The sequence below is a fragment of the Anguilla anguilla genome, chromosome 17, assembly GCF_013347855.1.
Source record: "Anguilla anguilla isolate fAngAng1 chromosome 17, fAngAng1.pri, whole genome shotgun sequence".
NCBI lineage: Eukaryota > Metazoa > Chordata > Actinopteri > Anguilliformes > Anguillidae > Anguilla > Anguilla anguilla.
Genome location: NC_049217.1, coordinates 25,427,036 through 25,449,194, shown reverse-complemented (window position 1 = coordinate 25,449,194; position 22,159 = coordinate 25,427,036). Strand labels below are relative to the sequence as shown.

Here is a 22,159-nt window from a genome sequence, read left to right as displayed (position 1 = left end):
ATATTGTTTTTTTTTTTTTTGCATTGATATGAAAGAATAGTATTCTTTTTTTAAAAAGAATATTATTATATTGTTTTTGAGCATACAACATTCTTGGTGATCTTTATCAATGGCATGAATAACTTTGGAGAGGATACCGTAGTGAACACATTTGGTTTTTAAGGTAAAATATGAACAGAAGAACAGACACCAGACTAAAGACACTTATGCCACTCAACATTACTGCAGCATATTCAGGGCTGCAGAGTGAGGCCGTGTTCATATTCATATTCATATTCCCTAAAGAGCAAAAGCTCGGTTACATGTGAACTCAGGTCAGCCTGAGAGGCAGGCAGCTCCACCTGTATTTAAAACTGAAGCAGCACCAGCCGTTTCTTTAGAAAGGGAAATGGAAAGTAGGAGATCAAGAGGAGTAATTATATTTGTGTCTTTCAGTACTCAAGCATGTGTTCATTTGAAGCATGTGTCTTTATCAAGTCAAGATTCTGGCTTTTTGCACTCACTGTGTGTGTGTGTGTGTGTGTGTGTGTACATGCGCTTTTCACATGTAAGTGGAATGCATGTGTGTGTGTGTGCGTGTCATGTAAGCATCCATGGTTCTTTTATATGTATGTGTGTGTGCATGTATTATGTGTATTTCTGTAATGAGTGTATATGTGGTGTGTGTGTGTGTGTGCACGCTTGTGTGCACTTCTGTCATATGTGCCAGCATGCCGGCCTGGAAGTTAAGAAGGCTCCCATGTGTTCAAGGGCCACTCACACACTCGTGACATACATGAACTCCGCCCTCTCCGGGTAAACTCCTCCCCCTGCCCGTCCCTCTGTAGGCACGCTGCGGTACTGCCAGCCCCGCGAGGGTGTGGCATCTGGCCTGGAAGGGGGAGGGGCTTGCGTCTCCTCCCCACCTCTCTGTCTGTCCAGCCAATAGAAGGACCCCACGAGGAAGAGGGCGGCGGAGGAGACCGAGGCGCTGCAGGCGTAGAAGACGTAGGCGTACTGCCCCGTGCCGTCCACCAGCATCCCTGCAAAAGAGTATCCAGTGTGGGAGGACACGCGGTAGGAAAGCCTGGGGATTCGGCCTGCAGGCCAGAGACACAGCGCAAACAAACCCAGGGCAAAGTCCGCGACAGGCCGCCCAATCACGTCATAAGGACAGGGCGCAGTCAGAGTGTGGGCCACACTGTCCACAAGCGAGGATGACAAGGATGCAGCTGGCCCTGACATTTCTGTTGCCATGGCACTGGGAACCAGAGGAGCCCCCTCCATCAGACTTCAGCCCTCAGATTTCAAAAGCAGCCTCCTGCCCCCACCCCCACCCCAACAAACCCAAACAGGATCCGAGGAATCTTAAAGCCCTGCCCATTCCCTCAGGACACACATGCACACACACGCACAGGCACTCAGGCACACAGACACACACGCGCACACATACACACGCACAAAGACACACATGCACACACCAACACACACACACACACACACACTCACACTCACAAACACACACACACCCGCACACACACAGGCACACACACACACAACACACGCGCACACACACACACAAACACACTGAGACACACATGCACACACACGCACAGGCACTCAGGCACACACACACACACACAGGCACACACACACACACACACCGTACCTGCGAGCGGGGGGCCCAGCAGGAGGGTAACGCTCTCCATGGTGCTGAGCAGGCCGAGGGCGGCTGGGAAGCGGCTCATCCCCACGATGTCCATGAGCACGGTGAAGAGCAGGGAGCCCACCACGCTCATGGACAGGCCGAACGCCACCGCGTACGCCAGCAGCGCCGGGAAGCCGGCCGCCGCCGAGCACGCGCAGTCGCTCAGCCCGTTGGCCAGCAGGGCAGCGCCGAAGGCGTAGGGGTAGACGCCGCGGCCCTGGAAGCGGGGCAGGCCCAGGAGCAGGCCGGACAGCGGGCGCGCGAACACGTTGACGAAGCCCAGCGCGGAGAGCAGCAGTGCCGCCCGGCCCGGCTCCACCCCCTGCGCCGTGGCGTACGGCACCAGGTACACCAGCGGCACCACGAAGCCCAGCATCATCCAGGCCACGCCCAGCGCGTACGCGCGGTAGCGCCGGTTGCTGAGGAACAGGTCGAAGGCCATGTGCTGGAGCAGGAAGGCCACCAGGGCGTCGAGGGCCGCCCGCACCCCCCCCTTCAGCCCCCCCGCGTCCCGCGGCGACGGGCGGGCGTCGGGTGGGTCCCGGCGGCGGCGGCGGCGGCGGCGGGGGTCCCGCAGGGGCCTCATGACGGCCCCGCACACGCAGCAGTTCAGCAGGAGCCCGCCCAGCACCAGGAAGCTGCCGCGCCAGCCCAGCCGCGCCAGCAGGAAGTCGGCCAGGAGCGGCAGCGCGCAGAGCCCCAGCGCCGTGCCCGTGGACGACATGGCGTTGGCGAAGGCTCGCCGCCGGACGAAGTAGTGCCCCATGATCGTCACGGCCGGCTGGAAGGAGAAACAGCACCCGAGCCCTGAGGGGAGAGGGGGGGGGGAGAGAGAGAGAGGGGGGGAGAGAGGGTGGGAGGGGGGGAGGGAGGGAGAGAGGGAGAGAGAGAGAGAGGGGGGAGAGAGAGATGGGGTATCGAGAGAGGAAGGGAGAGAGAGGGAGGGAGAGAGAGAAAGAGGGGGGGAAAGCGGGAGAGAGATAGATGGAGGGAGGGAGGGGGGAGAGAGAGGGGGGAGAAAGGGAGAGGGGGAGAAAGACAGAGATGGGTAGAGGGAGAGAGAGAGAGAGAAGGAGGAGAGAAGACAGACAGGAAGAGAGAGTGGTGGCGAGAGCAAGAGACTTGCTTGCTTTACCATGCTTTAAATGATTTTGTACATCCTGCACTCCTAAAAACACACATTAACATTAAGCCCAGCCTTTAGGGAGGAAGTTGTGTGTGCGCTCGCTGACCTGTGATGAAGCCGGCGGTGACGTACAGCTCGGTGACGGTGCGGGTGAAGGAGCTGGCCGCCATCCCCAGGCCGCTGAGGACTCCGCCCACCATCACGGTCGGCCGGCAGCCGTAGCGCTCCACCAGCACGCTGCACAGGGGGCCTGCGTGTGGGCGGAGCCAAAGCCAAACGTCAGGTGAGTCCGCCTCACTCGCCTCTCTGTTGCCGTCACGCCATTCCTTAAATGATCTCCAGTACTTCATTCACTTTTTTAAAATTAATATTACGCCCACTGTGCTGTGCTCAATGTTAGTCCTCTGTGGAGGACGTCCCTCCACACGACAGTTTACCGATTTCTCTGAATTCCACGGCCGCAGAAACATCGCTGTGCTGCATTCGAGCGACACGCCACAGCAGTCACACGTGACGAAAAACTGACGGCGTGGACGCAAACGCAGTAAAACCCACGCAGGGTTTCTGGTTCTCACGCTTCAGTAGATCCAAGCCACGTTTAACACAGAGAAAGGTACACATGGACACACTGAGGGGCCAGGTGACCCCCCCTGAGGTGACTGGGGGAAAGGGGGCTGGGTGACGTCAGGCCTATCTGCAGGACACACTGAGAACATTTTTTTTTTTTTTTTTGAAATGGCTTGGAACCAACACAGAGGTAAATACTCGAATGTAGCCAAGGACAACATGGCTCAGGCACACAGCAACAATCAAAGCCCTAGCAACAAGAGGAACACAGAACTGTGTTTCAGGGAAATTCTCATATCATGTTCTTCTGTTTTTTTTTTTTTTTTTTTTTTTTTTTTTTTGCATTTATAAAAATATACTTTCAAACCAGCACTTTCTCACCCCACCAGACACTGGTAAGATGTGCAGGTGACGAAGGAGTTTGCCCAAAAACACAAAGCAGGCTCCCTGAAGCATGCTCTTCAGAAATTCCCAACCAAAATCATCACAAAGCAGTCCTATAATTCAGGCCCCACGGGCCAACAGCAGGTTTGTGTGTAAATAGTAGTAAAATTCATCCTTTGTATGAGCTGTATGAGCATCACATGACAGAGTTTCCCAGGACTTCGCCCCCTGATGGCTGTGAGACATATTGCGGGTGGCCTTTTGCATGAGGTCTCTTTTGTCAAGGGCCTGTTCTGTTCTTAGTGCCAGTTATTCCACATTATTTATTTTTAAAAATCCCACACATTTCCCCATGTGAATTTCACAGTGCACTTCCTCTATTAACAACCACATCTGTGCTACATAGTGTGATATCTGTAAAATTCAGGTATCACAGTTAATCTCTGGATCTTGGCTTCAGAAACGGTGCAGTGAACGGAAAGTGCTGGCTCTCTCTAAACCAAAGAACCTGCACGCATTCTCCCACAGGAAAACTATCGGTATTGATAGTGAGCATAAAGTTTGGGGAGATAAGCATGCTCTTATCTACTGCTATCTGACAAAGGCAAACAATGAGCAGCAGCATGGGCCCACTGTCAGGCAGAGCAGAGGTGACCAATGAGGAAAGAGCAGCACTGCCCTTAATTCCAGCTCAGTGCTCAGTGTGGGCTTCTGGCTGCATGCAACACAAGTCTTTTGTGTAAATATTCATTAGTCGGGCGATAATGTGGGTTTGGATATGTTTACGCACATTTCATTGCTGTCTTAGAGAAAGACTGAGCCATCTCTGAGGCTCCCATGACATTTAGAAAATATATCCTTTATTTTTTACAGAATGAGGACCATCATGAGTCACAACCCATTCTCTTAATGTGTGTAAACAGTAGAGAGCTTTAGCAATAACAATCTACAGTCATGCTTCCTTATATATCTGGAATAAAACATTTTTAGAGTCTGAGGGTCAAACATTTATCTGCTCAGCTAGGACATCCAGGGGTGTATGTCATGCAATGTGTAATGTGTAATGTGTAAATGTAATAACTCAAGATTTATTTGACGGAAAAGGACAGAAGCAGCTTCCAGGATTATGAGGCTGGCTGCAGATCCTCTTTGACCAATTTGCAACCCAGGGATTTCATTTGGAAAAACACTTCTTGTGTGACTGGAAAACCTAAATGGCATGATATTTTAGAAGGGTACCTTGAACCCTATATCTGGGATCACTCAATGCAAAATTCTCCTTCTGAATGATGAGGCAAAAAACTACACAAATGCAAATTCACAAATTTAAAACTCTTGTTAGCGGCTCTTAAAGCTGCTGTATAAAAAAATGGTTTACAATTAGAAATCATGGCTATGCATTCAGTTAATCCACTGGCAACCAATCGGGTACCAAAATTCAGAACATCTTTTTGAAATCAGTAAAGAGCATGACATAATCACAGTTTATCTGTAAATAAAAGCAAATGAATGCGTAATTAATTTTATGAACATACTGTATATTAAGTTCTATTCCCTGTAAACTCCAAAAAAGTTTCATTTTTAATGCTTAAATTTGTATGTAGCCATGTCACTGTTCAGAATAAAACCCACAAAACAAGGCAACAAAAAAAAGGACTCATTGGTTGGATACAAGCCTGTAAAACATTGTATTGGGAAATGGGGAAGCGCCCCCTACCTCCAGCATGCAGTACTGCAGTCATTATGGAAGGCACCCAGGACGTTTCAGTGTTGCTGGCCTGGAACTCGTTCTGCAGGTCGTTGTAAAAGATGCCGATGCAGGTGGGGAAGGCCAGGGTGAGGGCGAGCACCATGACGGTGGCGCCCAGCACCACCCAGCCCCATCCCCCATCCGGCGCCACCGGCTGCTCCTCGCCATCCTTCGGCTCGCCTGCAGTACCCTGCTGGGCCAGCGGGCGGCGCTGCTGATCCTCCCACTCCTCCGAGTCACACCCCAGCGTTTCCCCTGCACCGTCCCGGTCCCCCTCCCCTGCCCCGCATGCACGCGGGGCAGTCTCGCTTCCCGTCCCAGATCCCTGAGACACGATGTCGCCGCCCTGACAGCAGGGGGCGCTGTGACTCTCGCTCTCCCTCGTTCCCCGGGCTGGGGGCTGGCCGCTTGTCGCTCCTTCTCCTCCGATCGCCCCTGTGGTGTTGCTGCGTATCCACGGACATGTCTGGATGTCAAAGCCGGCCGTTAGTCACACGGTCCAGGGGACCACACTTGCTCCCAGCACCCCCACATTCACAAGCCCCGGATCCAGCACCCCCACATTCACAAGCCCCGGATCCAGCACCCCCACATTCACAAGCCCCGGATCCAGCACCCCCACATTCACAAGCCCCGGATCCAGCACCCCCACATTCACAAGCCCCGGATCCAGCACCCCCACATTCACAAGCCCCGGATCCAGCACCCCCACATTCACAAGCCCCGGTTCTGAGCTGGATCCACCGCTCTTCACTGAAGTGAGGATTAGTGGTTCTCAAGCTTTCTGGGGCAACAAGGCCCTTTGAGAAATTTCTCTTTTTATTACCCACCGTGCTCAAATGCTGTCTAACATACAGTGCCGTCTATAATGTTCGGCACAAAGACTTTTTTTTAAAATGTTGCTCTGTACTCCACAGCTTCAGATTTGTAATCAAACGGTTCACATGTGGTAAAAGTGCAGATTCTCAGCTTTTATAAAAGGTATGTATAAAAAGTGCCGTAATTTCTACGTGGTGAAACAAAATGAGAACAGGATGAGAATCTGCACTTTAACCAGGTGTGCATTGTTTGTTTGCAAATCCAAACATTGTGGAGTAAATCCACAATTGTGGAGTGGACAAATCAATAAAAATATGTCTTTGTTTCAAACAGTATGTTCAAAAATTGTTTTCTAAACAAATGTTAAAAGAAGTGCAGGTAAAATGCAGCTTACGCAGGGTATGCAACTAGCACAGCATTTGAATTGACCGCCCGTCAGTGTCTTTGGAAGGTGTGAGCCAAGACATTGTTTACATGTCCTGCCATCCTTACCTCAGCCCCTCTCATGACCCTCCAGTGGGTCTTGACTCACAGTTGGGGAGCCGCGGTCTGTGGATAATCTGGTTGGGGCATACAAACATTAACATACAGTAACGCAAGCTGACGGCAGAGGATGATGCCTGCAGAAAAGCAAACGTAGTTCCAGAGACAGGTTTGATATAAGAATAGAAAAAGGAAACGTGTGTAGGCTTTGCATCTAAATACACGTTGCCAACAACACTTTCATCACTCCTGAAGGGTCCGAAATATAACTGATTGCTGACAGACGTACTTGTGTAAATTAAGTGTCGTCACGCCAAATATTTTTGCCCACAATAGTCATGTAAATATCCCACAACAACGTCCGATATAAAGTACAACATTAGAAGCACACGCGTTATAAAACGCAACAGGTTTTTTTTTTTTTTTAAACACTTACAACATTTTAAATTAGCTTGTTTTTTTTCGTATTGAGACAGGTTGATGCATGTATAAAGACGACAGTTACCGAATCTGTAATTACTAACATCCAATAACATATTCCCAATATATTTCCAGAAACGACACTGCACTTTTCTTCAGAGATCAAGGCGCGTTATTAGTTCCTAACCTCAGTATGCCCCAATCGGTTTCCCTTACTTGCCCACATACTCTGTATCACTGTCCAATCAAACACAGAATACATAGGCAGAGATTAAACGCTCCCAACTTTCACCAACCTCGAACTAGCGGAAAGCCACGCGCAACGCAGAACTAAACCCGGCGGGTAGTAGTCTCTCAATATGCACTGCCGCAAGGAATGTGTTTGTAATCTTCTTTTTTCATTATTATAATCCTCCTGCCCTTGCGTTCTCATTAGCAGCCTGAATTTGTAATTAAAATTACAATCCCCACGCCATTTTATGCATTTCGCGTGTGTGTGGAAAATTGCGTAATTCTTTTTTTTCTTTCCTCGGCGTTTTAGATTATTCCATCCTCAATACAGCGATCCCATTTTCGCGTGATGTCTCCATGGGAACTGCTCGACAGACCCACACCTGCGTCCGCTACGGGGAAATCGAGTGCAATAAATCTAAATGATAAGGACTAATTTAAGCCAAGGGGAAAACAAGCAGCAACCACTATATCAGTGATATTATTACATGATTGTACAGTTAAAACAGCGCATATATATATAGCATCGCTAGTGAGCGCAGTAATAATTAGTCGAGATTGTAGAACTACAAGTAGTCACATAGTGGTCGTTGCACGTTTCTATGCTGTTGCGTAGAGATGTACATACCCCGTTCTCCTCTATTCCAAAAATCTCGGCGTCATCATGGTGTGCGACTCTAATGAACTCTATGGAAGTCACAGCTGCACTTGACTTGCGTGCGCACAAGTAGCCCATGCGTTACGCAGAGTATCCTGCCCTCCAACCGCACTCTCATACCTCAGGCTTCGAATACAACGCTAGGGAGTCTCGTTTTTGAAAAGGCACCGTTGAAATAACTAACACCGCACCACAGATCAAGCTGCATTCGCGTGCGCGCGCGCGCTTTTGTGCGCAAAGGGATTAGACCGAAGAACTCGTGACTGGAGGGATCAGAAACAGATATTCATATTACAAAGAATTAACATTTATTATTTAAGAATTTTCAATCGGTTAGCACAATTCTCAAGACAACTACTACTTTCATTTTCTGTAATCATTTTTCCACAAAAGGCAAAAGATTATAGAAAAAAGAAAAGGTGTCCGCTGAGTGAAAATTCAAAATTATGCAAAGAAAACTCAATTTTCTTTTAAACACAGCATCACATTTTAATATAAAATGTACATTTTTTAAATAATTACATTAAATATGTTACAAAACTGCTACTCTGTTAGACATAACTAAAAGAAATAACAAAAAATAAACTAAGGATGTTCCAAACTAAGATCTTCCAGTTCCATAACACTGGGTCAAACTGGCATTGACCAGCAGCTTTTTCTGAAAAATCAAGTCTGTGCAGATCCACTGATCTGTATACTATTGGATAGGCTGATATGGTAGCACTCAGTGAGTAACAAGAGCCAACCAGGTGATTTAAAGATCGCTGAATGACTCCAGTCGCCACACCCCTCCCCCCGAAGAAAATAATAAAAATAAAACCTGACATCAAACAGGGATTAAATACATACAACACTCCTAGCATTTCCATTAGACAGGTTGAGTTTTTAGCAGGCATTTGGCTGGGTGTGAATGTACGTGTAGACACTGTGCGTAGAGGCCTGGAGGCCAAGTATGCAGGAGCTGAAAGCTCTTGAAATGTGATGTCACAACGAAAGAGGGGTTGCTATCCTGTGGCTTGTGGTCAGTGCAGTGTTACCAAGGATGATAAACGCGGCCTGGTTTTCTCTTTTAGTTTTCTACCCCTCTCACTGCTCCAGATGTAGTCCCAGCCTGTGGAGCCAAAATGTTTCATGGGCAACCTAATTAGAGGCAGCATCAAAAAAAGGCTTTTTTTTCTGCTTGCTGATGGTTGAGTAGGTCCAGTGCTGGCAGTGAGGGAGATGGGCCAATTCTTGGACTACAACTCCCATCAGCAACAGGCAACTAATGAAGCCAGCGCACGACGGCCCACTGACCATAGAGACTACAATTTAATGCACCACTCGCATGACGAAACACGGCTACGTGGAAATGTGGGCTTTAAGCACTAGCGTATGAAGGTGGGAGAGATCCAGTCTTCCGGAGAGTGAAACGAGAAATGAAGTCAAATATAATGAGCACGTCATACTGCAGAAAGAAGGCAATCAAAAGATGCAATGAGACACCAGATGGTTTCCACAGTTAGACAATGAACATGAAAACTAAGTCCAACTTAAAATGAGACCCGTGCACTGTGCTTTTCCACACGGGGAGAAAAACAAGCAAAGATATTGTCCTATTTCTGCGAACACTGGACAATTTAAATTACAATCAGCATCCCCTCAATGTAAAATAAGGCGATAAGAACAACAATAAGGATAACCAACAACAGGAGTTCCATGTGGGTTTCAAAATGTAGGTAACTTCTGGTATGAAATCTGACAAACGTGGGTGATCAGTCACACTTTAAACACACTGGTATGACTTGGTTTAAGCATTGCTCCAGCATGCTGGGGTCCACAGTGGTGGCACAAATATGACCAGGTCTAGAAGTGAGGCGCAGGTGTGACCAGGTTCAAAGGTGAGGCACAGGGATGACCAGGCTCACAGGCCAGACCCAGGTATGAGGGTGAGGTGAACAGGTGAGCTGCATGCAGTTAAGACCAGGTTTCACAGGTGAGGCACAGGCATGACCATGTTTCACAGGTGAGGCACAGGCATGATCAGGATTCACAGGTGAGGCACAGGTATGACCAGGAGACACAAAAGTTCAGACGAGAAGCCGCAGGGCTGAAAAAAGGTCAAAGCTGAAGAGCCCGAAATAACCCAACAGTGCTTCAGCGCGGTCACAAGTCTCACATTTCTGCACTGTACTCTCAACCCCACACCTCTGCACTGTACTCTCAACCCCACACCTCTGCACTGTACTCTCAACCCCACACCTCTGCACAGCACTCTCAACCCCACACCTCTGCACAGTACTCTCAACCCCACACCTCTGCACAGCACTCTCAACCCCACACCTCTGCACAGTACTCTCAACCTCACACCTCTGCACAGCACTCTCAACCCCACACCTCTGCACAGTAATCTCAACCCCACACCTCAGCACTGTACTCTCAACCCCACACCTCTGCACTGTACTCTCAACCCCACACCTCTGCACAGCACTCTCAACCCCACACCTCTGTACTGTACTCTCAACCCCACACCTCTGCACAGCACTCTCAACCCCACACCTCTGCACAGTACTCTCAACCCCACACCTCTGCACAGTACTCTCAACCCCACACCTCAGCACTGTACTCTCAACCTCACACCTCTGCACAGTAATCTCAACCCCACACCTCTGCACTGTACTCTCAACCCCACACCTCAGCACTGTACTCTCAACCTCACACCTCTGCACTGTACTCTCAACCCCACACCTCTGCACTGTACTCTCAACCCCACACCTCTGCACAGTACTCTCAACCCCACACCTCTGCACTGTACTCTCAACCCCACACCTCTGCACTGTACTCTCAACCCCACACCTCTGCACTGTACTCTCAACCCCACACCTCTGCACTGTACTCTCAACCCCACACCTCTGCACTGTACTCTCAACCCCACACCTCTGCACTGTACTCTCAACCCCACACCTCTGCACAGTACTCTCAACCGCACACCACAGCACTCAGTCAAAGGCGGGCTGACTGCTCCTTCTAGGGTACATGTTTCTAAATTAGGAGATGCAACTTCAAAAAGATGGCTTTCAGGTCTCAAACGCCAATTTCACTGTACTGTATCAATGTACAGTAATGATCAGGTTTTTATCAAGGTATTTTCCTACAGGCCCACTGAATTCACTCACAACCTGAATCTTTGGTCGTGGTCTCAATAAAATAATCAAAAATTCCTTGTACACACAGCCACTGAGATCCACGGTAGTTTAAACAGTGCTTTGCCCGGGTCCATGGCAACCCGGGACTTGTAATACACAGGGAATAAAGAATAAACGCAATATCTGTGGTCGTACTTTTTCAATGTGATACACACCACTGGGTGCAGCAAGCAAAGTGGGCCACTAGAGGTCAGTGTGGTGCAGAAGCCGTCTAGCAGAAAACTTGGGAGACTTGGACCGTGAGTCTACATGAGCCCCAGACCGGGCGGAGTCAACACATTGCAGATCATGGACTTGCACAGACCAATGTGAAGATTACGGTAATTGTATCACAGTGCTGCTACTGCTTTGAAGATCACACTCAGGGATACGTGATAACAACTGGACTGCATAGCCATTGGCTGAAAATAGCTTAAAATGAACTTTGCGTTATAGCAGATAGTCTGGGTCGATATGATGAAGCAACCTACAAGCACTAGCGAGGCAACACAGCTGATGCTGTGACCTTCTTCAAGCGGAAAAAAACCTGCAATTTTCCAGTCAAAAACCCTTGTTTTTCTAACAATATACCCCGGTTTTATTTACCCTTATCTCTAAAACAAAAAAAGAGTTTGGTTAGGTGTGCTAGACTCGTGCCCACTGCTGAATAATAAAGTTCAAATATTCTGTTATACATATAATATCAGTTACCCTTTTCCTTCACCAGCTTTTTGGTGTTTGTGCTCATTTGCCTCGTCTGTGAATACAGAAACTTGGTTTGCATTTGTGGAACAATGTAAAACAGGCCAGGATCTGCATGGACCCACACAGACAGGCAAGTGCCAGTTCCTCATATGGGCCCAGAATTTCCATATTACACGTGCCTGATCAGAGCAGGGGGGGGGGCATTTCACCCATTCCAAGGCCCATAAAACCTGACTGCAAGAGACAGTATGTTGAGACACAAGCACACGTGCACACCCAGCCATTTCCAAATACATTTCATGTCACGTTCGCTGCTGCTGCTGCCATCCCCCCCCCCAGCCCAACCCAACTGGAGACACAGCCCAGCATGGAGGCAGGGTAATCTGTATCCACAGATTGAGGCTGCAGCTGATGAACAAGATAAGGTCGGCGATGATGAAGGAGAATCACCTCCAGGTGAGGTGGGACGCAAGGCTAAACCGGTTTTTTCAGGGGGAAGGGGGCCCGGAGGAACAGCTGTTTAAAGGCTTGTTACGGCCCGCGTTGCCGTGCGTCCCAGGAGTCGTTGCCATCGTTAGCGATAGCAGTGTCAGTGTAAGACTTAGTGCCCGGTGATAATGTTATCGGCGTTAAAACGTTTCAACATCACAAAAAAGGCCGTGACTGCCCACTGCCCACAGCCCCCCATTTCACTCTACTGTGAAAGAGCGATTAACACTGTGAAGGTAAAGCCGTGGCAATGCACCCCGCCATTTTGTGGGTGCGGGCATTCGCGCACGGGGCTACGTTATACGTGTCCAGGAGGGAGGGGGGGTCGGGCTTAAAGTGGACCAGGGCTTCTGCGAGGGGGGGGGGGGGGGGGGGTGGCGGGGCAACCGTCTCTAGGGGTTTTGGTCCGCGAGGCGGGTCTCACATCCGCGAACCTCGCTCCTGGAGAATCTGCTGAGAAAAAACAGCCAAATGAACAGATGGACATACTTGCAAGTCAGAAAACTAACAAAAATGTAACAAAAGGTGGCCAGAGCAAAATAAACAGATTGTCAGTCACCTCATAATATTTAATTAATATTTTAATAAAATTAATAAAGGTCGGGTCAGGCAGTTAGATCATATGCCAGATTGGCAGTGTTTTCTGCTACCTGCTATGCCTGCTATGTTCAGTGTACTGATACTGACACCAAGTGGCAGGAGTGCAGAATGCATCTTTTTCAGATAACTGCCCTGCACAGGCACTGTCTGTTTTCCATCCTTCTGTGCCCAACAGTGAAGTTTCTGAACACCACTGCAAAATTCATTTCTTTCATTGTTCTTCAAAACCATAGACATCTCAGAGACTTTGGAAGAAGAAGCAAATCCAAACCATAGAAGTCCCAGCAGTTGCGCTTACCTTGGCTTTCTCACTGGGTTCGATGACGAGGCCGTTGGTGGAGTTGTTCAGCTCCCGGGACACTACGCACAGGAATTCCGCCTGGTCCTCGTTGCCATAGTTATAGGACGAGCCAATGCTGATGAGCTAGGAGGGGGACAGGAGAAAAGTGGTAGGAGCTAATAGCATACAAATGGTCCAGCAAATGTTTGAGGAAGTTCATGTGGGAGGAGCCAGTTAGTGTTGACCAATCCGGTTTAGCCACTCTCTTTAAGGCACAGGTATACTAAATTGTAAACTCTAAAAATGATTCAACCCAGACATTGATTCAGGCTGAATAAAATAGTACAGGGTTAAGACATGTCAGACGTTAGCCAGATGTGACACCTGACAAGCCCTCTCCCTCCAAACAAAGATCTTCAAAAGCCACAGCTGTGCCGTAAGTCAAATCAAGTCAAATTTATTCATGAAGCACGTCTAAAAACTACTCACGCTGCCCAAAGTGCTGTACAAACCAGAACAGGCAAGTAAAAAAAAAAAAAAACAAAGTGCGGTATCTGTGATTAAAAGAGCGACCCAGGGAGAGGGCACAATCGGCAGTTCTACCTGCTCGAACTTCCAGCCATCAGACATGGTGGACACCATCTGAGTGAGCTCCTCCTCCTGGCACTGCAGCACCCTGTACACGTGCTTTACTGGGCCCTGAGGATGGACACACTGTTAGTGCACAGGCACAGCTTTACTGTATATACACACCATTACTACTCACTCACACACACACACACACACACACACACACACACACACACACACTCAAGCACAGCTTCACTACACATGCACACAATTACTACTCACACCCGCATACACACATGCAGTTACCACACACGCAGCTCTGCTGCAGATACGCACAGAGTTACTGCGTGCACACGCGACTGAACTGTACGAAAGCGTCTGCACGTGCGCGCACAAACAGACTGCTGTGCGTTTCACTATCTCAGAGGACACACACTGTGACTGCACACACAAACCTGCGACGTCCTGTTCTCGTTGTCCCGAATTCTCTCCTTGACCAATCGTACAAGAGGAGCGATGTTGTAGAACTCCGCCTCCTCCAGAACTCCTGCGGGAGACAATTATTACATTCCATTCCATTACGCTCATTTGGCAGGTGCTCGTATCCAGAATAACTTAAAATGAAAGAGAACCTGAGTGCATCCACTTGACTTATTCATGCAACAGATCCAGACCTGGCAAACAGCAATCCCAGACCATCAAGTGTGTGCGCGGTGTAACAAAAGCGCAAAATGTAAGTTCACTTACACCAACCTGAAGCCATAATAAACATCATACTTCACACAGCACACATAAATGGCCACACAGGGTGGGGACAGCCTTCTTGGGGCCAAGAGGTCCTGTGCAGTCCTGTGTAATGGTCTGTGATTGTTGTAGTCCTGTGTAATGGTCTGTGATTGTTGCAGTCCTGTGTAATGGTCTGTGATTGTTGTAGTACCATGTAATGGATCTGTGATTGTTGCAGTCCTGTGTAATGGTCTGTGATTGTTGTAGTACCATGTAATGGATCTGTGATTGTTGCAGTCCTGTGTAATGGTCTGTGATTGTTGCAGTCCTGTGTAATGGTCTGTGATTGTTGTAGTACCATGTAATGGATCTGTGATTGTTGCAGTCCTGTGTAATGGTCTGTGATTGTTGTAGTGCTGTGTAATGTATCTGTGACTGTTTTAACCTTGCATAGTTACCTTCCTCTGCCAGGTCCTTGTTCATAATCAGCTTGCCATGGCGCAGGTAGTTCAAGACGGGGCCAAAGTAGGAGGGGTCTCTGTCGATCAGGTAGGCCCCCGTCTCGTCCTGTACGGCAAACAGAGGCGTCGGGACATTAGGGGTGAACAGCATGCTACCCACCGCCCACAAATCCCACTCATACGACTGCAACCATCCACCATTCCCACTCAAATGACTGCAACCGTCCACCATTCCCACTCACAAACCATGCATAAGTTACTTCTGATAATTCATAATCTTATGTTGGTCGGACTGCAATAGGGTTCAAGCCAAGTCAATCACTAACATATGACGTAACACTGGCTAGCTCTTAAAAAAAAAAAAAAAACTAATTAATTATTTTTTGCATTAAATTCTGCAGTCTAAAAAAAAACTACATTCAGTCTAGCCATTTACAAACACATCCCTTTTACTTATGTGTTTGCATATAGTGTTGTTCTGCCGTACATTTAAGGAATGTTTAGTGAGGCAGGTCTAGGCTGAATGCTGGACTCGCCATGCACTGAAAATATCACATCCCTCAAACTGCATGCCAGCACCTAACAAACTATGCAAAATATAACTGAAAGCTGGCAGTAAGCTAGATGAACGTGAGTAGTAGTAGTATTGTCTACCACAGACAATAACCAACTTGTATGCCTGCAGGTTATTTATAAAGAATATAAAATATAAATGGGTACAGAGTATGGCACATTCAAAGCGAAACCGGTACGATCTAACCAAACAGGGTCATGGATGTCTCTGTATTACAAGCCCAAATCATACACGATTACAAATTCTGTCAAGTCTGACCCATGTCTAGTACCGCTACTAAGATGTATAAAAGACAGTCGCTACTTACAATCGATGAGATGATTCGGTCAGCATTATCATTGAAGTACTGAAGTAGCAATGCAAATAAACAACCACCCGGTGAATTAGGACATTTCTAAAGTTATTCACCTTATCCGAGTCAAGATCTGGACCGTCCTGGCACAATCGATATAGGAAAGACTTGGGATCTCTACACAGAGTCTGTTTGGTGGTCACAAAATAGGTCCCACCGACGTTGAGCCGTACCCATCGAGAGCCTGGCTTATCCGACTGCTCGGACGGGGAACTTTGGTTGCTCTTTAGGGGAAATCCGAACACTGGCCGGGCCGACACCCCAGGACTGCACATGGAGCTCCGCGCTGGAATTATCAAAGTAGGCGAGGCGAGTCTAACAGATCGAGACCCTGTCTGTTCTATGGTACTAGTGACACTTGGCTCCATATGTAGCAAGCTCTGCAGTATATCCGTGGTTTGGGTCTCTCACATACACAAAATATTACAATGCCTATCAATGTCGAATGCCGTGTCTTTTAACACGGGGGGATGAAGGAGGCAGTGGAGCGCATTAGACTCGATAAAATGGGCAGTTCTGGCTAATGCTAACTGGCTAGCTAAGAAAACACAAGTAAACAGAGGAGAGGCAGAACTTCCGGGTTGCATCCAACTAGATTTTAATTAAACCTGTTCCACAAATCAAGCGTACTTTCGGAGATGATGAGTTACAAGCAACCTATCCGATGTTTTCTCAAATAAATTGGCACCCAAGTGTCATTCCTTATTGCAAATTAGTCAACAGTGTTTGACAACGTTGAACACAGTGAGGTCAGAATTTCTTCCGTGTTAAATTCATGCGTTACTGGAAAGATAAGTAAAACATGGATATATCAGTTCTGGACAAGTTTTCAGTTAGAATACAGGATGAACCTCCGTAATATTTTCACAAGTATTAATGCACAAGCATTCCAAATGTGTCATTCATCTGTTCCAAATTCAAAACGGTATGGTTCAGACTCCATTGTTGTTGTGGCAGTACGCAGTCGCAATTTCCGTTTCCGTTCTCCCATAGAATGTTTTACAGGGGCTATGTTCTTATCTGTTCTTATTTTTTACGGTCTCTGGTTCTTATGCAGTTGTGGGCCTATAATAATTGCTGTCAATAATAATAAATATTATTGACAATAATAAAAAAGCGTCTATCAGTAAAGCGTACCCATAAGATTTAATGTCGATAAACTTTTTTCGTCACCCTTAAATATGCATATATTTCATTGGCTTCTTGGCAGCTAAATTGGACATTTTGATGATACAGATCGTCTTTCATCGCCTCTCTTAGCAACAGCTCTCAGTTTATCCCAAAAATGTGCCTTACTACTAACCTGTCTCTGTACCCAAAATGTTTACCCAAAACGTTCAATTTGCAAAATCTACAGACGACATACATCTTGTCAGTTTTGCCCTCTTTATACTTAAAGGAGTACCATGGTGGTTGAACGTAACACTTCCCAGTTGTCTTCAGGCAACAACAAAACAAATGTGCATAATTTTTTTATTCTTCAGTCATTTCAATGTACTTTAAAACGTATTTTTCTAAGCCTAAATTTCCCACGATAAAATTCACCCGAACCGTCTGGGCGTGGTAATGAGAACTGTCAGTTAGCTATGATTGACAGACCGTGCCCCGTTACCATAGCTACCCCCATGATATGCGCTCTCTTTGGGAGACTGAATTTTCACAAGCTAGCTAGCTTAGTAGGGCTAGTATATCAAGTATCGGTAGATAGCTAAGGTAAGGACGTTGACTTATATCTAATGATAATTTTTGATATCTAGCTAGCCAAGTTAAGATTAAAGCACAACTATAACGTCCTCATAAAAGCAAACTAGCAAGCTAACGTTATCGATAACATTGCCTTATGAAAGCAAACCTCCTAGCTAGCTAACGTTAGCTAGCTAGCTAAATGAATATAACCAGAAATAATCTAAAGGCACTCTAATTTAAGTGAACCTAACGTTAGTCAAATATTTGCATTGTCTAAACAGCAGGACGGTGTGCCCTGTCAGATTTCTTTACGGGGCGTGGAAATGGGAGTGGTTACTGTATTAATGACGTAGCAAAATGACAACTTTCTCAACCGGTTGAAAATAGGACGATGAATTTAAAACGCATATTTCTCCAAGAATACAGAACGGACATATTTAATACTTTGCTCATTGTGTTTCTTCAATGCCTCTTGTGCAAATAGCACATAAAACCGAGAAAGTGTGAAAATCACCATGGTACTCCTTTAAGTTCATATCTCTACGTTCTTGGCTGAAGTCACAGCCCGGATTTCTACTCATTGCCTTCAACTAAGCCTGGGGAACAGAGCTTATGCTCCTCCCAGCAAACTGCCACCCTCGTAATGTGCTTCCATCACTGTGAAAAGCTTTTCAGTGTCTTCAACTTATTCTGTGAAGAGCCTTGGTGTGACCCTGCATGGCTAACCGAGCCTCTAGAGACCCTACACACAGTGGCCATGCTGAAGATACGCTCCTCACAACAACTGGAGTTATCCTTCCTGTCCATCCATTCTCAGCTGCTGGACCAGGTCCTGCTAATTTCACTTCTGGACTACTCTAATGGTCCTAATACAGCAATATGGCTGGCCAATGGGCGTGTGCCAGTCTGGCCACTTTAACTGGTCCCGAATGCTGTTGCTCACCTGGCGTTCCTAAATCGGCACATCACTTCATTCCCCCCTCCAGTACTCGGCACTGCGACCGCCCACCCTATCTATCTACAAGGCATGCACTTCCAGATTATACGCTTTTCACTGGAGGGATTGCGCTGCCCTGAACACATCCCTCCCTCTCGTTCGCTCTTTCTCAGTCTCTCATAAGCTACCTTCCAGTGGAAATTCTTGCTGTTGGCCAGTAAGTGCATCTCGGCAGCAAACAGATTTGTCAACTTTTGCCACTGGGGGGTACTGTTGTACTGCAGTCACTTTCGTAGCTGAAAAATCTGAGCCCGGGCTCTGAATTTTCTCTCTGCTTGCCAGTGAAAGTAATTACAGAACCATATGAAGTGTAGATGAACTTTTCACCAGAATGAAATTATACTAATATATATTATAATGACATGGATTGACTTACAAAAGGCAGTCAGTTTTTCAGGTTGAGAGATCAGGTGGCCAGCCGGTATGGTGTCAGATTGGAAAAAGAGGTTACTACGGGTTGGTGTCCTCATTCTGTCTTGGCAGAAAATGTCAAACAGAAAATGCTAACCAGTTTTTACAAGCCAAAATAAGCAATGGCCCCTTAAGTACTCACCTTCAGGAGTTACTGTAGGTTACAGCCCCACCATCAGATGCCTGCAGGTTTGTTTTTCTGTAATCACCCTACATATTTAAAGAATTATTTTCCTGATTTCACCACGGGTAATACAGGTATGGAAGGCAGATGTGTGCTAGTGCACGGTGTGCTGAAGCCGCAGATTTTAAAGCTTGTTTATTTGGTCTCAGTGCCAGTCTTTCTCTTGCAGTGCTTCGTCTGCTAACTATCATCCACCCTGATATGATACGACAGACGGCTGGTCCATCTGATTTGAAAACACCACTGCACAATACCCGCTGTGTGTTCTTCGTGGATGTCGAGTGGTCTTACGTGAGCCCACCTGCTGCTGCAAACTAATGAATTTACTAAGCTGGGAGTCCTCGCCCTCACCCTCACCCAGGCCCAAACCAAGCTTGCCCTCCCCCGCCCCTCTCCAAGGGTCAGAATGTAGAGGTCGTGGCAGACTGCCTGGTCGCCATGGGGAGGGCTGATGCCCTGGTTTCCATGGCCTGTTTCCAGGGCACATGCAGACACTGCTCCTTAGATTCTGCAAACAGCAAGACCTGGGGAGTGGGGGGGGGGGGAGGGCAGGACAAGCCTAGAAATGAGACTGAAGCATCCTGGGAAATGCAAACCACAGAAAGGGATACTGTACATACACACATGCATGCAAGCACACACTCAATACGCAAACATACACATATTTACGCAAGCACATGCTCAACACACACACATACACACACATGCATGCATGCATGCAAGCACATGCTCAATACGCACACGTACACATATGCATTCACATAAGACAAAGACTTCAGAAAAGAAGCAGTCGCGGTGCAAGACTTTTTGAAATCGAGCCACAGGCTGGAAATTTGCGAGTCAAACTGCAGAAGTTGTAGGTTACCATTCAAAAGGTGCATAGAGAGCACTGCAGGCTGCCTGTAGCCTGAGCTGCTGTGCTTCGACCCTGACCCAGCGTGCACAGCCAACTTCCTCTTCCCAGTACCCCAACAATGAGCCATGACATCATTAGAAACTGGTTGCCCTGGAAACCTGGCCAAACTGTTGCTAGGAGACCTCTTAAATGGCACTCCAGTTTCTAGGGGGAATGAAGGCAGGGTTTTTTGTGTGAGCGTGTCTGTGTGTTGGAAGGTTAGAGTAAATAAATGTGCCATTGGCAGGGTGTGCGACATCTATTTGTTGTCAGAAACAAACAGAGGGTTTTTGTGCAGGGAAGCAGGGCAGGAATCTCTCCCTCACAAGAAGACAGACACAGAAATGGGAGACCTTTCGTCTGCACCCTGCGTTAGGCAAGTCCGTGTGCTGTGTTTGCCAAACTGGGGGCTTCTGTGTCAGGGCTTTGTGTTTGATGATGTGAGAGACTGTATCTGCGGACGCTGTTAGCTAAGGGGGGAAGACTGTCCACTGTGTTAACCAAGCTAGGCGACTGTCTGTGCACTGTGTTAGCAAACCTGGAAGACTGTGTCTCTTCACTGTGTTAGCAAAGCTGGGAGACTGTGTCTCTTCACCGTGTTAGCAAACCTGGAAGACTGTGTCTCTTCACTGTGTTAGCAAAGCTGGAAGACTGTGTCTCTTCACTGTGTTAGCAAAGCTGGGAGACTGTGTCTCTTCACTGTGTTAGCAAAGCTGGGAGACTATGTCTCTTCACTGTGTTAGCAAAGCTGGGAGACTGTGTCTCTTCACTGTGTTAGCAAAGCTGGAAGACTGTGCCTCTTCACTGTGTTAGCAAAGCTGGGAGGCTGTGTCTCTTCACTGTGTTAGCAAAGCTGGGAAACTGTGTCTCTTCACTGTGTTAGCAAAGCTGGGATACTGTGTCGGATCAGTATGTTAGCCGAAACCATGTAAACCTACCAAATCTACTTGGGAGTCACTCTAGATAAGAGCATATGCTAAATTAATGCAGTAATAATAATAATAATAATAATAATAATAGTAATAATAATCATAATAACAACAATAATAATTATAATAATAATAATAATCATAATAATAATAATGTAGAAGTCATGTTAGATTAGACCCTCAGTAAGCATGCAGTGTGGCAGCTCCTGCAGTGCCTTCTGGGTAGTGATTGTGAGTGGGCGCTGGGCGTCCTGGCGGCAGAAGAAGCGTTTGTTTTCGCGGGGACGGGGAGCGCCACGTGCGCCCGGCCTGCCGCCCGCCCGCGCCGGAGCAGCAGAGGTCAGGGGCCCCCGGCGAGCGGGGCGGCAAAGTCAACACATTCCCCGAATTCCTCCCCTGCCCCGGGAGGCGAAAATGTCAGCCGCTCCGCGGGACGCTCTGAGGTGCCTCTGTCTCAATCCGCCCCCCCCCCCCTCCTCCTCCGTCAGTGACCTCGCTCTCATGCGCTCCACACCTCCCCCCCCCATCCTCCTCCTCCTTCCTCCCCCCCTCCCTCCTCCTCCTCCTCACCAGCCGGGTGACTCTGCATTTCGCTGGCACCGCGCTTTCCACAGAGAGCGCCTTTGTTCCGCTCCGGCGGCAGGCCCGCCCCGGGCCCGCCCCGCCCCGCCACTCTCCCGGCCCGCCGGCGCTCGCGCCGTCTCAGCTGAGCTTCCCTCAACGCCTCGACTGTAGAAGCATCGCTCCAATCAAGCCCTGCGGTGCCGGCGCCAGCGGCCCGGGCCGACCCGACACAGCGCTAATTATTCTAGCGTGCCCGACGGGGAGCGCTCCCGAAACTGGTGAACTGGGGTGGAAACATTTTGTGGATGCCTATGTTAACGTAGGTAGGTAACGCCTTCCACGGGAAACACCGAATCCCAGAACTCTTTGAGGTTGAAGTAAAAATACCCTTTTTGAATACCCTACTGCATTTTGGAAGGCCCCTTTCGTAACTGCGCGCTCCGATTA

At 47.9% G+C, this 22,159-nt stretch overlaps 2 protein-coding genes across 8 annotated transcripts; both read right to left on the bottom strand.

The window, feature by feature from the left end:
• LOC118216854 (monocarboxylate transporter 6-like) lies at positions 1-10,183 on the bottom strand. Of its 6 annotated transcripts, none has more exons than XM_035398427.1 (6): positions 8,096-10,183; positions 6,826-6,893; positions 5,482-5,980; positions 2,920-3,063; positions 1,649-2,494; positions 1-1,022 (listed from the first exon to the last, which is right to left on the bottom strand). In XM_035398427.1, exons 2-6 carry the CDS (start codon positions 6,838-6,840, stop codon positions 757-759), a joined length of 1,770 nt encoding a protein of 589 aa, XP_035254318.1. In that variant the 5' UTR covers positions 6,841-6,893; positions 8,096-10,183; the 3' UTR covers positions 1-756. The 6 variants fall into 6 exon arrangements, with proteins under 6 accessions (XP_035254318.1, XP_035254324.1, XP_035254321.1 ...); XM_035398433.1 differs by lacking the exon at positions 8,096-10,183 and adding an exon at positions 7,533-8,088; XM_035398430.1 differs by lacking the exon at positions 8,096-10,183 and adding an exon at positions 7,424-7,539.
• Positions 10,184-12,845: 2,662 nt separating this feature from the next.
• On the bottom strand, positions 12,846-17,061 carry LOC118216863 (BTB/POZ domain-containing protein KCTD5-like). Of its 2 annotated transcripts, none has more exons than XM_035398451.1 (6): positions 16,103-17,061; positions 15,118-15,226; positions 14,389-14,480; positions 13,967-14,062; positions 13,382-13,507; positions 12,846-12,936 (listed from the first exon to the last, which is right to left on the bottom strand). In XM_035398451.1, exons 1-6 carry the CDS (start codon positions 16,412-16,414, stop codon positions 12,904-12,906), a joined length of 768 nt encoding a protein of 255 aa, XP_035254342.1. In that variant the 5' UTR covers positions 16,415-17,061; the 3' UTR covers positions 12,846-12,903. The 2 variants fall into 2 exon arrangements, with proteins under 2 accessions (XP_035254342.1, XP_035254343.1); XM_035398452.1 differs by having other exon boundaries at positions 12,846-12,933.
• Between the last annotated feature and the right edge of the window lie 5,098 nt (positions 17,062-22,159).

Bases quoted from the DNA above. Each gene is read 5' to 3' on its own strand.
- LOC118216863 (XM_035398451.1), bottom strand. From the start codon at position 16,414: ATGGAGCCAAGTGTCACTAGTACCATAGAACAGACAGGGTCTCGATCT. The intron at 15,227-16,102 runs GTGAATAACTTT...TTTGCCGTACAG, and splicing joins CAGATCTTGACTCGGATAAG to GACGAGACGGGGGCCTACCT. The intron at 14,063-14,388 runs GTTTGTGTGTGC...GTCCATCCTCAG, and splicing joins ACGAGAACAGGACGTCGCAG to GGCCCAGTAAAGCACGTGTA.
- LOC118216854 (XM_035398427.1), bottom strand. The intron at 3,064-5,481 runs GTAGGGGGCGCT...GCCCACACGCAG, and splicing joins TGCAGTACTGCATGCTGGAG to GCCCCCTGTGCAGCGTGCTG. The intron at 1,023-1,648 runs GTACGGTGTGTG...ACTCTTTTGCAG, and splicing joins GCTGGGCCCCCCGCTCGCAG to GGATGCTGGTGGACGGCACG.